The 15873-nt window shown below is 38.1% G+C and overlaps 1 protein-coding gene across 1 annotated transcript; it reads right to left on the bottom strand.

The window, feature by feature from the left end:
• Positions 1-1501: 1501 nt before the first annotated feature.
• Positions 1502-1978, bottom strand: LOC131030205 (uncharacterized). Its single transcript, XM_057960917.2, has one exon. The coding sequence runs from the start codon at positions 1976-1978 to the stop codon at positions 1502-1504; it is 477 nt and encodes a 158-aa protein (XP_057816900.2).
• Positions 1979-15873: the final 13895 nt, after the last annotated feature.

Below are 15873 nucleotides of genomic sequence, written 5' to 3'. Positions count from 1 at the left end.
GGATGACACCTCATCATCGCCACGTCATCTGCTTCGTCATTGCCACCTGGCCGCCACGTCATCACCACTGGACTGCCACCTGTGCACCAACGTGTGCCACCTCACCGGGACTCGCCTGCTGGACCGCTGACTGTACCCGCCACCTACGTGCCATGTGGACGACTCTCATTCACTCTCGCTGTTTCGCGGGGTTTAAACTTCGTGCATCTTCCTTCGCGAAATAGCGCGAGCCGTTGATCTCTCTCGAACATGCTCGCTCGTTAACCCGGCCGTCGTCTGCAAAATTTCGCCCGTTTGCCTCGGGAAATGTGTCTGCGTGGGGTCAACTTGGTCTTCGTCCAATCAACTCCTCCTTCGCCTTGGGAAGCGTGCTCGCGCATGGACCTGCCTTGGGCACCCATGGGCACCTTGTGTCAAAAACCTTTAAGGCTTAGACATATTACTACAGTAAGGTTTTGCATTTAAATATCACAAAGTTACCCTCCACAGTGAATGTGGGATAATGCATTATACCTGGGAATGTATTTTTGAAGCTTTCTCTGCAACTTAATGGCGTTTTTATCATTTTTATTTTGCTTGAAACATCTGATGCAAGAGTTTTAATCCTTTACCCTGCCACGTGAGAGGGAATAATGGGTTTGTTGATCATTGAATTTGTTTGAGAAATTCTTTAATTGCTGTAGCTGCTGTTATTACTAGAAGGCTTGTTTCGTTTCCACAACAAGCAGGCTTCAGACATCGGATCATATCCTTTTGGCTTTGATGTCACATTACCAAGAACAAAATACATACTGTCGTCCCATTTTCTTATTAATGTAGTTACCTTATTTCCACTCCTATCTTGAACAAACCCTTGCACCTGGTGTGGATTTCGATCAATAATAGATTGCTCCTTGAATTTTAGCTTACAGGAGTATTCACCACTTCCCTGTATGCGCATTGTTCCATAGTGATCACAATACAGCTTCCCCAAAATAATATTATAAATGGATGTTGTTACCTTACTCCACTGAAAACACTCTCCATCATCGAATTTGAGTGAAAGAACTCCAACAGGATCAAGCTGGATTGAACGGCCCCAAAACTTTCCTTTTAAATTACTATCCCCCCAAAACTTCCACCCTCTATGTTGACATCATCGACATACTTTCCAGGAGACCACGCAGCCTTGTTGGAGGATACCATCCTTCCAATTCATGCAGAGGGGATTTATGACTTTCAACAGCCAATCGCATTTGCTTGAATGTTTTTATGGCCTCCTAAACTCCACGCAGCTCACCACACCATATTGCACGCAACGTTTTGGATGCGGTTTGCACTGTCTTCTCCCACCATACTCCACGCAAGGGAAGAGCTATGAAGTGCGAGGGGGAGTATGAACTGGGGCCACCGCTGGAGAACCCACACACCACGCTACAATAGGGAGGGAGAACGTTGGAATTTCAATGCCATTGTTGTTTTCCACGTCCCTCCCCAATCTCATACGCTGCTCCAAAGGCTTTTACACGGGGCCATTAACCAGAATTTTAGTACATTCTATCAGCCACGCTGCAGAGAAGTCTTTGGCATTGTCTTCTCCCATGCGTTTTCTATACTCATCTTTACTAAATTCTACAAGGCATTTCCCACCCAATGCAGTTTCTGCTTTGTCCATATCAAATAATTCTTCCATAATCTTCATACTTTCTGAGTCTTTTGAATATACAAATTTTACTTTCCGGTATGTCTTTGGTTCCAAAAATGGGTTTAGCACTGTCCAAAATGACTCGAAGATCTTTGGTGGATTGTATAGAATGGCCACGCCTAGCCTTTCTGGATAATGATTCTGTAAAACTTTAGTTGTTTCATGTGTTACCTTCACAAATATACTAGCTGCAGTCCAGCCTTTGAAATCAATCAACCAAACCATTTGTTCTAACATATGTATTTTCTCTGATTTTGCCATATGGACAAAGTGGGAAACAACGACCACAACCATAGCAACGTTCACTAATTACTCTTGCCTTGGGAAAAACTGGAAACTTGGAAATAGAGCTAGCATTAAGAGGCATATCATTGTAATGAATTGAGCCTTCAAATTTACTTGCACCAGCAGGGCAAACTCTTTCACATGGTCTTGAACAATCAATTGGACAATCTCCTGGATCAAATTGAGCTTTGCAGAAGTGAAAATCTGTGTCATTATTAACACTGATCATTAGCCAAGGCCTTCCCAAGGGTATCCTCTCAACTACATTTCCTGACATACATATCAATTTGCACTTGGTTTTGAACTTTCTTGGCTCTCTCACTGTCCAACCGGCGAATTGCAGTCGAGCTGGGTCGGGCCCCAAAGTGAGTCCGACTTAAAATTTTTTTTCGTTTTCATGCAACTGACCCCTGGAAAGCTTCACGGACCTCAAACAAACCTCTGGAATCGATCGGCACCATTCTCGGATCACAAAATTGCATTTTACATCCTTCAGGCAATTACGCCACAATTTTCGCATTTAATCGCGAAGACGTAATTTTCAAACCTGTCAAAACACCTTTCTGGAGCTCGCCATCTGACAGGCATGTACTTTGATATACAAGGATGACATTTACCAAACGGTTTCTCAAGACGAGTCCCGAGCGAAGAGATATTAATTTCCGAAAATGGCCAACTGGCTTTGTCGACACTGCGGACCTGATGAAGTCAATGTTCTGGCAACACATGATGCCTTTCTTAAAAATATCAAACGACCTTTGTGGGTCCTCAAATTCGGAACATAGGTACCTTTAAGTACATATTAAATCTTTGAATTCTCAGTTCGATCACCTGACTGACAGAATGCAAATGGCACGCACACAAAAATGGCAACATTAACTGATATAACACTAGAAGTGCGGATAACTGAAAATGATGGCAAAATGAGCTCTTTTGAAAACTGATCAAACGGATTGGTAGAGCCTTGAAATTTGAAACGTAGCTCATCATTTATACCAACATCAGCCCGGAACAAACATTATGGCATGACGCTTACTGAGGCAACTTTTACACTTATGCGAAACAGGGCTCCGACTAGCTGTCGAAACAGGGACTTGCCAAAACATAGAAACTGCAAACGGAATCGGCTTCAAAAACTGAGCAAATGGATTCGTTAAGACTTGAAAATTTGTGAGCTCACTCATATTTATGCATAGAATCGAATCCATTTTGAATTTCTTTATGACGATCAACAGGGCAAAAGATGTAATCACTCAAAGTAGGCTACTCAATAAAATCTGCATTTGTACCTAAAATGCACTTCCAGCTCACCCCTCAAAACAGGTACCTCATAAACTTATCCAAATTGAATTCTGAAAGTTGCACATCACTGAATAGGCCAAATGAAAGGTGTGGGGCATGAATCCCGAGCCTTACCCTTTGAAAATCAACTGGCTCCATTTACCGCTTTGCTAACTAGGCCGTTCAAATTGACTTCATTTAGGTATGCAGAGCAAAAATTTGAAATGGGCCTATAAAATTGACTCAATTTTAATCAGTCCCAACACCTTCCAAGCCACCAAATAATTCATATAAAATTTGTTCCTTGTTCTCTTTACAACCTTGGTGTCTAAAAAATTATGCAACTTTGGTGGTTCATGTTTGGGAATGCCATCATTTGCCATAACCTGAATTGTTTCTTCTCTTGCATCAACACTACATTTGTAAAGAGTTAAGTCACATACATTAAAGATAGGTGACAAACTGAGATCAAGTGGGAGTTGAAGTTCATAATCATTTTGGCCACATTTTTTCAAGATTTGACAAGGTCCAATCTTTCTTTGCATAAGCTTTGTATATCTGCCTTTTGGAAGTCTTTCCTTCTTCAAGTGAACCCACACCAAGTCTCCCACATTAAACTAGACATCCCTCTTCTTCTTGTCAGCACAAGCTTTATACCTTTCCATGGATTGTTGAAGGTGAGATTTAACTTGGTCATGAATCTCCTTTATGGCGGTAGCAAAGGTTTCCCCATCAACACTAATGACTTCTCCTTGAGGTAGTTCTCTTAACTCCAACACAACCCTTGGGTGGATGTCATATACAACCTGGAAGGGTGACTTACCAGTACTTCTATTCACTGTATCATTATAGGAGAATTCTGCCTGAGACAATATGCTATCCCATCTCTCTCCATGTTGTCTAGTCAAACACCTTAGCAAATTTCCCAATGAACTATTCACAACTTCAATTTGTCCATCCGTTTGTGGATGGTAGGCTAAGGAGAAGGCTAGATTTGTACCAAGCTTCTTCAAAATGGTCCTCCAGAAGTGTCCAATAAATTTCACATCCCTATAATAGACTATGGTCAAGGGAAAACCATGTATCTAGACAATCTCCTTGAAGAACAAATCTGCAACATAGGAAGCATCACAAGTGGTTTTACATGGCAAGAAATGTGCCATTTTATTAAACCTATCCACCACTACAAAAACACTATCATATCCTTTCCTTGTCCTAGGCAATCCTAAAACAAAATCCATACTTATGCTTTCCCATGGTCTTGAAGGAATGGGTAAAGGCTGGTATAGGCCAGCATTTGTGGACTTTCCCTTTGCCTTTTGGCATATCACACATGTCTCCACAAATCTCCTGACATCTGTCTATAGTTTGGGCCAAAAGTAGCGCCTCTTCACCAAATCTAGTGTCTTGTCAAGGCCAAAGTGGCCTGCCATTTCTCCACAATGTTTCTCCCTGATTATATTTAGTCTCATAGAGCATTTGGGTATGCATAACTGTGCACCCTTAAACAACAATCCATTTTGAATAAAAAATTCAAAGAAATCAACATGAAACCACTCATCAAATGAAGCACATACCTTATATATCTCTCCAAAGTATTCATCATCCTCATACATGGCTTTCAAGGAGTCTATTCCAACACTCTCCAACTGGATCTGATTTGTAGTTAGGACTCTTCTTCTCAAAGTATCTGCCACCTTATTCTTGACCCCTTTCTTATGCTCAAGAGTGAAAGTGAAGGCTTGTAGGGTCTCTACCCACTTCATATGCCTATGGTTCAACTTTTCTTGGCTATTTATGAAACTGAGGACCTGATTGTCTATGAAAACTATGAACTCCTTTGGTAGCAAGTAGTGTCTCCACTTTTTCAAGGATTGCACTAGAGCATACATCTCTAGGTCATAGGATGAGTAACTCCTCTTTGCCTCATTTAACTTCTCACTGAAGAAGGCAATAGGCCTTCCTTCCTGACTAAGCATTGCCCCAATAGCCATGTGACTGGCATCACACTCAACTTGGAAGATCTTGTTGAAATTAGGTAGGGCAAAGACTGGCTGCTCTGCAACTTTTCTCTTCAATGTTTCAAAGGAGTTATCTGCCTCTTTTGTCCAACTGAACCTACACTTTTGTCCTCCCTTTATGGTATCAAGCATAGGAGCACAAATATGGCTAAATCCTCTTATAAACTTCCTATAGAATGTGGCTAAGCCATGAAAGCTTCTAACATCATTCATTGTTCTAGGCGTAGGCCAAGACATTATAGCACTCACCTTTTCTTGATCCATTTTCAACTCACCATATGAGATTACAAATCCCAAGTAAATGATCTCTTCCTGCATAAAGACATACTTTTCCAAATTGATCATTAATTGCTCTTCATACAATCTTCTTAGGACTAGGTCTACATGTTTTAGGTGCTCTTCTTTGATTTGACTAAAAATTAGAATGTCATCTAGGTAGACTATGACAAATTTTCCTATGAAATCCCTCAAGACTTCATTCATTAACCTCATAAAGGTACTAGGTGCATTAGATAAGCCAAAGGGCATGAACTTCCACTCATACAAACCCTCATTTGTTTTAAATGCAGTCTTCCACTCATCTCCCAACCTAATCCTAATATGATGATAACCACTTTTCAAGTCAATTTTTGTAAAATATCTAGCACCCCCAAGCAATCTAACAAATCCTCAATCCTAGGCATTGGAAATTTATACCTGATAGTAATTTTGTTGATAGCCCTTCCTTTTCGGGTGCCAAGACTGCACATGGGCTCAAACTTTTGCCAATTAGTCCGGACTCTAACAATTCTTCAACCTGTTTTGCCATCTCAACATTCTGATCCGGGGTGAGCTTATATGCTGCTTTGTTGGGCAAGGTGGATCTAGATATAAGGTCTATGCAATGATTTATATCCCTCATAGGGGGTAGTGTCCTTGGCATGCCATCAGAGATGACACCCTTTTATTTGTTTAGTAGTTGCTGCACTGCAGGGTCAACCAACCTCAATCTGTCTTCTTTCTTGTCTTCAGACTTCTCCAACTTTCTCACTGTTGGACTAGGAATAAGGGCATAACAAACAATGCCTTCAACTGCTATGTTCTTCATGAATTTATTTCCTCCTAACACCAACACCTTGGCCTCCTTTGGTTTGGTTTCCTCCTCACTCTCCATCAAAGGTAACAACTCAATCACTTTACCATATTTGGTGATGGATTAATATGTGTTCCTATAACCATCATGTTGTGCCTTCAAATAAAATTTCCATGGTCTCCCAAATAGGAGATGGAAAGCATCCATCTTTGTAATGTCAAACAACAATCTATCCTTATAGGTTCCAATCTGGAATTCTACCCAAGCCTACTCTTCCACAACAACTTGCTGACCTTGGGTGAGCCATGAGACCTTGTAGGGGCAAGGGTGAGGTAGTCTCCTCAAATTTAGCTTCTCCACCATTTCTAGAGACACAAAGTTTTCAGTTGAACCGGAATCTATTAGAACCTTGCATACCTTTCCACCCGCTTTGCAAGTGGTCTTGAATAGAAACTTTCTTTGTGGGGGTTCTTTGTCAACCATCTTCATGGTAGTTACTGCTCTTCTGATCATCAAAGCTTCACTCCTTTCAGGGTAGCCATAAATATCAGGGGTATTGACACTTTGGTATGTATTTGCACTTGCCACACTTTAGCAATCAACGTCTAGAACCAAGTTACTTCTTCTTTCCCCCATGGAACTAGTAGGCTTGTTAGGACATCTCTTGGCCATGTCCCCTTCTTGATTGTAGTTATAACATCTGATTGGACCTCTACTTTGAGATCTTCCCCTAAATGGTGGTCTTCTTCCTCTGAAGTTACCTCTTTGATTGTATCCTCCATTGTTATTGGAACTACTCTTTCCTTTAGTGCCTTCTTGATTGGTTTCACCTTGGTTTCCAAAACCATTTCCCTTACCTCTGAAAAAATTTCTTCCACCCCTCTGCTGTCTTCCTCTTCCTTTATTGTTCTACTCTTGCCTCCTTTTGATTTTCTCTTCCACCTTGATGGCAAGTTGATGGCATTTACCAATGGTATTCGGGCTAAGGAGGTTTAGTTCTTCTTGAATGTTGTACCTTAATCCATTTAGGTGTCGGGAAAATTTTTCACTCTCTTCCTCCTTTGTCTTAGACTTCATACATAGCCTTTGGAACTCCTCAGTGTAAGAGTTCACATCCATCTCCTTCTGCTTGAGATTTTGTCTCCTCTTATGAAGTTGAATTTCATTATCTTTGGGTACATAGGCCTCCTTAACTAAGGCAACCATCTTCTTCCAAGAAACAATCTTGGGTTTGTTGTCCTTCTCTCTTTCCTCTTGGACAAAGTTCCACCAAGTTAGGGTGGCTCCCTTCAACTTGGACTTAGCAATCTTTACCTTTTGGTGTCCTGGAATGTCTTCACATTCAAAGAAACTAGACAGGGAGTCTATCCAATCTAACACTACATCTGGTTCCATCTTCCCAGTGAAAGTTGGCAAATCAATCTTCTGCTCCATGGTTCTCCTCTCCATGGATTTGAGGGCATTAAGGAAGTGCCTCTAGTCAGAAGGAATCGCCTCTTCCTCCGGCATAGGGATCTTATCTTCATCCCCCCCTTCACCACTACCAGTGCCTCCATCTTCCTTTCCATCTACTTTGCCCCTCAACCTCTCTAACTCCCTCTGTATTACCTTGCAAGCAGTGGTCTGCTCTCTCACAATCTTTGCCAATTCCATGTTGGTGATTGGTCCTCTAGGGACTTCTTCTCCCTCTGCTATTTCTCAAATCTCTATCTCTTTACCAAAGTCGTTACTGGCTCTGATACCACTTGATGCAGAGCCCTCCTTGTATCCTGCCAAACACTCCAAGATGTATGACACTGACCCCTCAAAACTACAATAGGATCCTATCAAGGCAAGGCTCTACAATATTAGTTCAACATCTAACAATCTCCAAGACTCATACTTAAATTTGGGTAATTTACTCCATCATGCATCATGAAACCTCCAAGGTTTCCTGACCATTACCACACCTGTTTTGGGTCAGACATGACTCACATGGACCAAATCAAACACTGGTTTTAAGGGTTCAACACCATATTCTATAGCACCTTCACAATTAAGCCTATTTGCTAGTAGCCCTTTGAAACAGGTAAAGGGATCTTAAGTCCAAACTTTCCCAAAGACCCTAGAAAACAAATCATAGATTCAAATACCCTTTTAGGTCTTACACAATTCCCCAAAGGAAAGGTCAAGGTCTGACAAGAAAAGGGTTGAACCCGGTGAAGGTCAACTGTCCTAAAGGGCTAATTAGGCCTCCGTTTGTGAAGCAACTATATCAAAATGAACAAACCATACAAGCACAACCCCGTGAGCATGTGGGGAACCATAAACCATCATGGATTCCAGGGTTACACGCCTGGAATCATCACCATTTTCCTTCTAGGGTGGCTTAGTTGTTTAAGGACTAGGTAGCCACATAGAGATGTCTACCTAGGGTCTGATCAAACACACACCTCCCTTGCTCCTCCTGCAAAATTCTTTTGGAATCTTAGAATACACAGGCCATAATTTCATTTCATCCAATCCCATGAGTTTCAGATAGATAGATTGCAAGTTATGGCCATGGAGAAGCAAAACCCTAGGTAAACCTTGGTTTTCCGGGTACCTACAACAAAATTGGAATAACAGGAGCAAAACACACAGTCTGAACCTCAAACCAAAGTCAAATAAAAGGTGATTCACTACTTTGACAAAATCACATCATTGGGGATTGATCCCAATCCGTACAATACCGTACCCCATGCCAAAACTCCAAAATTGCAAGAAAAACTCAGAAATTTCATTAGTTTGTAGTCATCAAAACCTTCCTCCGTACAGTCTAACCTTTGGAATTGGATCTAAAAGGTGTATATACCTCTCCACGACTTCTTTCAATCGAAAACAAGAGGTTAGAGCCGTTGGAGGAGTTCAAACAAACAAAAATTCAAAAATTGCATAAAAGTTGTTTATGACAACTTTTGACGACTTTTGACAAAGTTGTCAAAATGTCATTCCTCGCCTCCTAATGCCTTGGGTTAAGACTAACCCCTCCTAGAACACCCTATAAGCACTAAAACCACTAGGATAACTATGTCCTACACACACTTGATCCCCTTTGGTCCAAAAGTCCTAATTGGCTTATCAAGATAGTTTGGCTCACAAGATGGGGTCTTTTATTACAAACACACAATGCATGATTGAAACACATGTAAAACACCCCAAGACATGTTTGATGCCTTATCCTTCCTCCTCTGATCCTGATTGATCAACTTGAAGGGTTGCTCCTGCACCAATGAGAGATGAGTTTGATTTACTAATTTGTAAGAGGATTTGATGAATGGAAAGGATTGAGTTTGGAACCTTAGATCCAATCTATGATTTGGGGTATTTGTGAGGAAAGGCAACATGCATAGAAGAGCTGTACGCTATTTTATTTTTTGATAATAATAATAATAATTTTTCAACTCAATGTGATTGAGGAGTTAATATATCTAGTTGATTAGTCAATTGCTACAAGGAGGAGTTAACTAAGTGCATGATAGAATTAAGGGGAGTTAACTATTGCATGGATGGGTGAAATTAATTTGATTGATGCTTGAGATTGAGAGTGACTTTGAGTGAACTAATTAGACTAGATAGTCAACTAGATGATGTGGAATTACTCAATTTAATAATTAACTAATTGAATTATTTGTGTACATGAGGTGGAAATTAATTTATTAAGGGATAATGCGTGGATAATAAATTAGTTAAGTGGATAATTATATGGAAATTTATGAATAATCAAATGGAAGAATAATAATAACAAAATTTAATTAAATAACTAAGAGTTATTTAAGTAAATGATTCTAGGTGTTAGGTGGTAATGTGCACCTTGGGCAATATGTGTACTAGGTGATGGATGGATGAATTAAATGACAAGTGTGTGAAATTTGGACCTAAGTGATGGGATAATTAGATGAGATAGATGGTCAGGGGAAATTAGGACTTGAGTGATAGGACGATTAGTTGAAATTTGGACCTAGGTGATAGGATGATTGGATGAAAAGATCTTAGGGGATGGATGAATGAGTGGACTGGGCGATGAGGTGAAAGTGAATATGAATGAGTACATATAAAGTGATTAGGTAAATATGGAATTATTTAGGTGTCTACATTTTGCCCCTATTTGAGATGATGTTGAAAGTAACATTACTTTAGAGAAAAAAAAGTAGCTATGATGAGATGGATGATATATGAAGAAAGTGATGACATGCCATAATCATGTGGAGGGAATGATTAGATGATGATGTCCCCTTGAGAGGGAAATTGTGCAAAAAGTGGCATGAGTGAGCTCTCAAATGATGAATGATGAAGGAGATGAATGGGAGAAAAGTAAATAGATGAAAAGAAGAAAATGGATGATTCGATAGTGGGATTGCTTTATTATGTTGGCATATGGAGAGAAACCTTATTTTGATTTAACAATGCATGTTATGCACTAGGGTAAAGAAAACCAAGGTGACAATGTATCCAATGCATGGACTGATGCTCATGCAAACAACAAACAGTAGGATGCTCTAACACTCTCAAAGCATTTGGCACACTTTATGGGTATGTGTGGAGACAACTATTAGACATGAAAAGGAGTTCCCATCCCATCTCAAGGTGATTGAATTTGGTAAGTTATGTGAGAGGACATCCCACAAACATGACATACAAAAATATTTGACCCCCATGTATATAAGTGAAAGCACGCCATGGTATATAATGACCATGGTGACCATGAGTAGGCATAGTATGAGCCATAATATTTAAAGTGTGTAGGGTTGTGGATATTGAAGCAAATGTTTGTTTCTTGATTGGTTTATTGATTAAAAATTGGAAAGGAACTTGTGAAATAGTGAGGGAAATTTTTATTAATGGGATGGGGAATGGAAAAATGTTTTAATAGAATGGTGATAAGTGTATGAAACTCATTTATTATGGAAGAGACCCAAACCCCAAAGTGAGTCAAAAGACACGTTTGAAGATTTATTTAAAAGCATAATGCAATTACTTACCCTTGATTTAAAACAAAGGATGAAATGTCATGAATGGATGGGTGGATGAAGTAGACTTTTATGGACGAGTGGTTAATGAGGACCTAAAAGATGGTAGAGTTTGACTTATTTCTCATGGCGTTTGCAAGCAATTTTTTACCACGGTACATGCCTAAGATGCTACCAGAAGTGATTTTCACCAAACAATGATTTTTATCTTTTTTTATTTTATTTTTATTTTATTCTATTGGGATATTCCCCAAATTAAGCATGAAAGCGCTTGAAGTGGATAATGCCAATTAGCTCATCAAGTGAATCACCCTTAGGGGTGGCTAACTAATATGCTCCTAAACCATACTTGGCAATGATGACATATGGTCCTAACCTATTGGGTGGCTCAATTATACCTTTTCTTATCATTGTCCTATAGATTTTTTTGGTTCTACTTGAGCAAAAGGTCACCAACCTCAAACTCTTGGGCTTTATTTTCTTCTTATAATTGTGACGAAGATGATTCTAGTATGACTACAAATGGTTGAGGGTATTGAGGAGTTGCTCATCAAAAAGTTCAACCTCATGCAAGTTTGCAACTCGACACTCCTCATTGTCTACGAGATTATGTAAGGAAACATGCGATGATGAAATTTTGATCTCGATAAGTAAGATGGTTTTGGAGCCAAAGGCAAGTGAACAAGGATTTGCACTAATTGGTGTGCAAATATTAGTTAAATAGTCCTAAAGTGTAAGGTTAAGCTGAAAGTGCCAAACATGATCAACTTCATTGACTTTATTTTTAAGAGGGTTCTCCTTTTCATATTATACAAATTGTACAATATGTATTTGAGGGTTTCTTATACAAATTGTAATTTTTTAAAATATTCTCCTTTTCATATTATACAAATTGCACAATATGTATAGAAAGGTTTCTTATACAAATTGTAATTTTTTTGAATATTAATATAACTATATTTTGAATTGGTTCTCCTTTTCACATTATACAAATTGTACAATATGTATTAGAGGATTTCTTATACAAATTGTAAATTTTTAAGAGGGTTCTCCTTTTCATATTATACAAATTGTACAATATGTATAAGAGGATTTCTTATACAAACTATAAATTTTAATGTATATTAATATGATTATTGAATTTCGATCCAACACAAATGTTATATTCAAATGAATGTATGTTATCTATATTACTATTTTTTATCTTGATTATCTATTGATTATCAATTTGTCTAATCTTGTTCTAGTGATAGGTAGATGGAGCATTCAAATGTTTGTGCATCTCCCTTATCAGATTAGGATTTTTTTTTTTTTGCATTTACTTCCTTTTCCCTTTTTCTTTGCAAGTAATTAGTTAGAGATTTGTTGAAAATCTTACAAGGAGCTAGCCTTTCAATCTTAGAGGTTTCCTAACAATCATTCATAAGATTTCTCATTATTGTACTCCATGTGTACATCAAATATAGAACACACCTAGCTTATACATCAAGTGGCTATAATATCAAATTGACAATAGGTACTACTCTATTTCATATTATTATTATTTATACGTATTGTGTAGTATCAACGAATTTTTATGATTTGAATTAAGAAATTCAAAATTTGACTTTTGGGTAATTCTTAAGGCCTATAAAATGTGTTAAATTTTTTTATGTTTTTAACTCTCTTGGGTTGGAACCTTAGGGCATGATAAATTTGGAATTGTTGGAGTGAAAATGTGTAGTTGTACCTAATTAGAAACTTGGGAAGAGCATGCATTTATTTGGCATGGGGAGTCCAACTTAAAGTACTTTAGTCGACTTAATTGATTTTCAAATGAGTTTTCTAGTAGAGCATAATCCAATCCACCATGCTTGAGGAAGGTAAACCATAGTGGGATAAGTGCTAAGGTGCATTTATTAATTTTACAAGAGGGTTTGTTGCATGGGGCAATTGGATTGCCACGTGGCTTCATGCCAATAGATGGAGAGTGTCATGACACCTTTTTATAACTCAATTTTTGGCTTGTAAATGGATCAACACTTTCATTAGCATTCTCATTTTTGGAATTCTTTAGAGATAACATATAGTTGGGAGCTTTGATGAAACATTCAATTAATTTTGTTAAGGTTTGGATAGCTTGGAAAAGGGAAGAGTAGCTCCTTATATCCTCTGAAAAACTTAGGATTGGATGTAGGAATCCCTTGCTTCTTCATTTTGTTTTTTTATTAAACCTATGTATGATTGTTCTAGTAAAAAGAAAAGTGATGATGTTTTTTTGTGTGTTCTATAAAAATTTTAGGAAGTGTAGTGCCTGGTGTTTTTTTCTTATGCAACATCTAATGCGTGTAAATCCCTTGAAAGTTTCTTTCTTGGGTTTGAGTGGATTATGCCTCCAATTGGGTATGGAGACCGATGGAATTTATGCTCTATTAGGTTTTATTTTTCTACTTCCTTTCTTTTTTAATTTTAATTGTTGGGCTTTTTGTCTCTATCCCATTCCATGACATTTTGGTTTCTTGTGTGGCCAAATGTTGATAAATTTGTGTTTATTTAAGAGTGTTTAGTCCTTTGGTAAACCTCCTGGCTAGGGGATTGGTGGTTGAGGCCACCATATGGTTTAGAGGTGGCTATCTCTATTAGCTTTGTGAATGTTTTGAAGCTTGGAGCTGTTTTGACAATGAAGATGACTTTGGTTAGAGAATTGAATATTGCAATTTAGTTTTTAATACATGTGTTTAAATTGGTAGAAAAAGGTATTGTAAGGTATGTAATTGTGATATGAGATGTAGAAAGAAAATGATATTTCATACTTTTTGTATTTGGTTAATTTGTGTAGCCTCGAAACAAACATGTGTAAGTTTGTGGAAATGGACATTAATATTTGATAGGCATTCTAAATATTATTATTGTTAGAAATTAGTGTTCAATACAAGAGGTTAAGGTGATTGAGACAATTTTTATTTTTTAAATTACCAAGAATGGGAAACAAAGAGCGCATCAAACACAAAAATTAGTCATTCATCTTCAACACTATACATTATTACATTCAATGGATTTATATATTCATTTTGTTAGAATCTCTGATACCAGATGAAAAATTGAGAGGGGGGGGGATCAATTTTCCACAAATTAAACAATTAATCCAGATTATAAACCATTTATCGGAGCACAATATGAACAACACGGTGAGAGATAAAGCATGAAAGCACATATCACACAACACCAATATTTTTGACGTGGAAAACCTAGTAAGGGGAAAAACCACAGTGGGAAACCCTACCCACAGTCAGATAATACTTCTACAACAATATGTGAAATAATTACAATAGGGATTGCACTTGCAATTTGACCAACCACCTAGAGCTCACTGCTCATCACAAAAGGGAAGTCTCACTGAGTTACATAAACATCAGACTACAATCTGGAGAAAATGAATTGTGAAGATATCATCTCCTAATGCTTGATATAGTTCTGGTTAAGCACATATGTCTGCCCTACAATACCAAAACCTTCACAACCCTTCGCTGAATGATATATATTTGTTCACACATAAACCACTCTCAGATAATGCAAACATAACCATACCATACCATCCTCTGCAAATTACATGAATAAGTCGCCTATAAATACATATAATCAACCTTGATAACAAGGTCGGCTAAACCTTAAACCCATAAACCATAATTATAAAAATTTCATCACACGATACCACCAGACCAATAATATGATTTACATTACATAGCATGGACCTAATTCAAATTCCCAAACAATTATATTCGCTAGAAATTCCGCTAAGACCTATATCAACATGTTTCACCAACTGATAGAAACCCTCGGTGTAAATAACACAGAATAACCAACCAGATCCAAATAGGACCACCAAATCATCACGCCAGCCAATGCGAAGCCATCGAACAATTATGACACGATCAAAAACGCCTTCAACACGTTAGGAACCATTTCTATAAGTCGGACCAAAATCACTTAACCAAATCATCGAATATCACCAACCGGTAAAGCTAACTGGTACCAGGAAATATCAACCGATAATCCAGAACATAAGTGATAGTTTCCAAAGCACTAAATCATGAACCAACTGAATGTGACAAGCATATAACCATCCAAAACCGAAACCAACAATTTGATCATACCAAATAAAAAAAAATAATAACCAAGTCCAACCGGAACTGGTCCAATCGGGATAGTAGTAACCAATTGGGACAAAACCATATCCAACCAGAGCACAATGTTGACATCAATGACAACACATACGCAATTTCAGCATATTGCCAACACATTCAACCTACTAACTACCCCAAACCACCTAACTAACTGAAAACTAATATCTACTAACTAAAGTAATTATTACATATGCACTTGCATTATTAATTATTATTCAATAACCTATGTTAAGCACTAATTTCTAACAACTCCTTTAGTGCTAACATAGGAGTTTTCATTTTGTGGTTGCATCCATGCTTGTGGCATAGTGCCTCCATTCGATGATTGCTAACATCTTCTCAAATCAAATTCCCACTTGCAAGTCCTTGGGGTTCTTGC

The sequence above is a fragment of the Cryptomeria japonica genome, chromosome 1 (assembly GCF_030272615.1).
Source record: "Cryptomeria japonica chromosome 1, Sugi_1.0, whole genome shotgun sequence".
Taxonomy (NCBI): Eukaryota; Viridiplantae; Streptophyta; class Pinopsida; order Cupressales; family Cupressaceae; genus Cryptomeria; species Cryptomeria japonica.
This window is presented reverse-complemented; position numbering and strand designations above follow the sequence as displayed.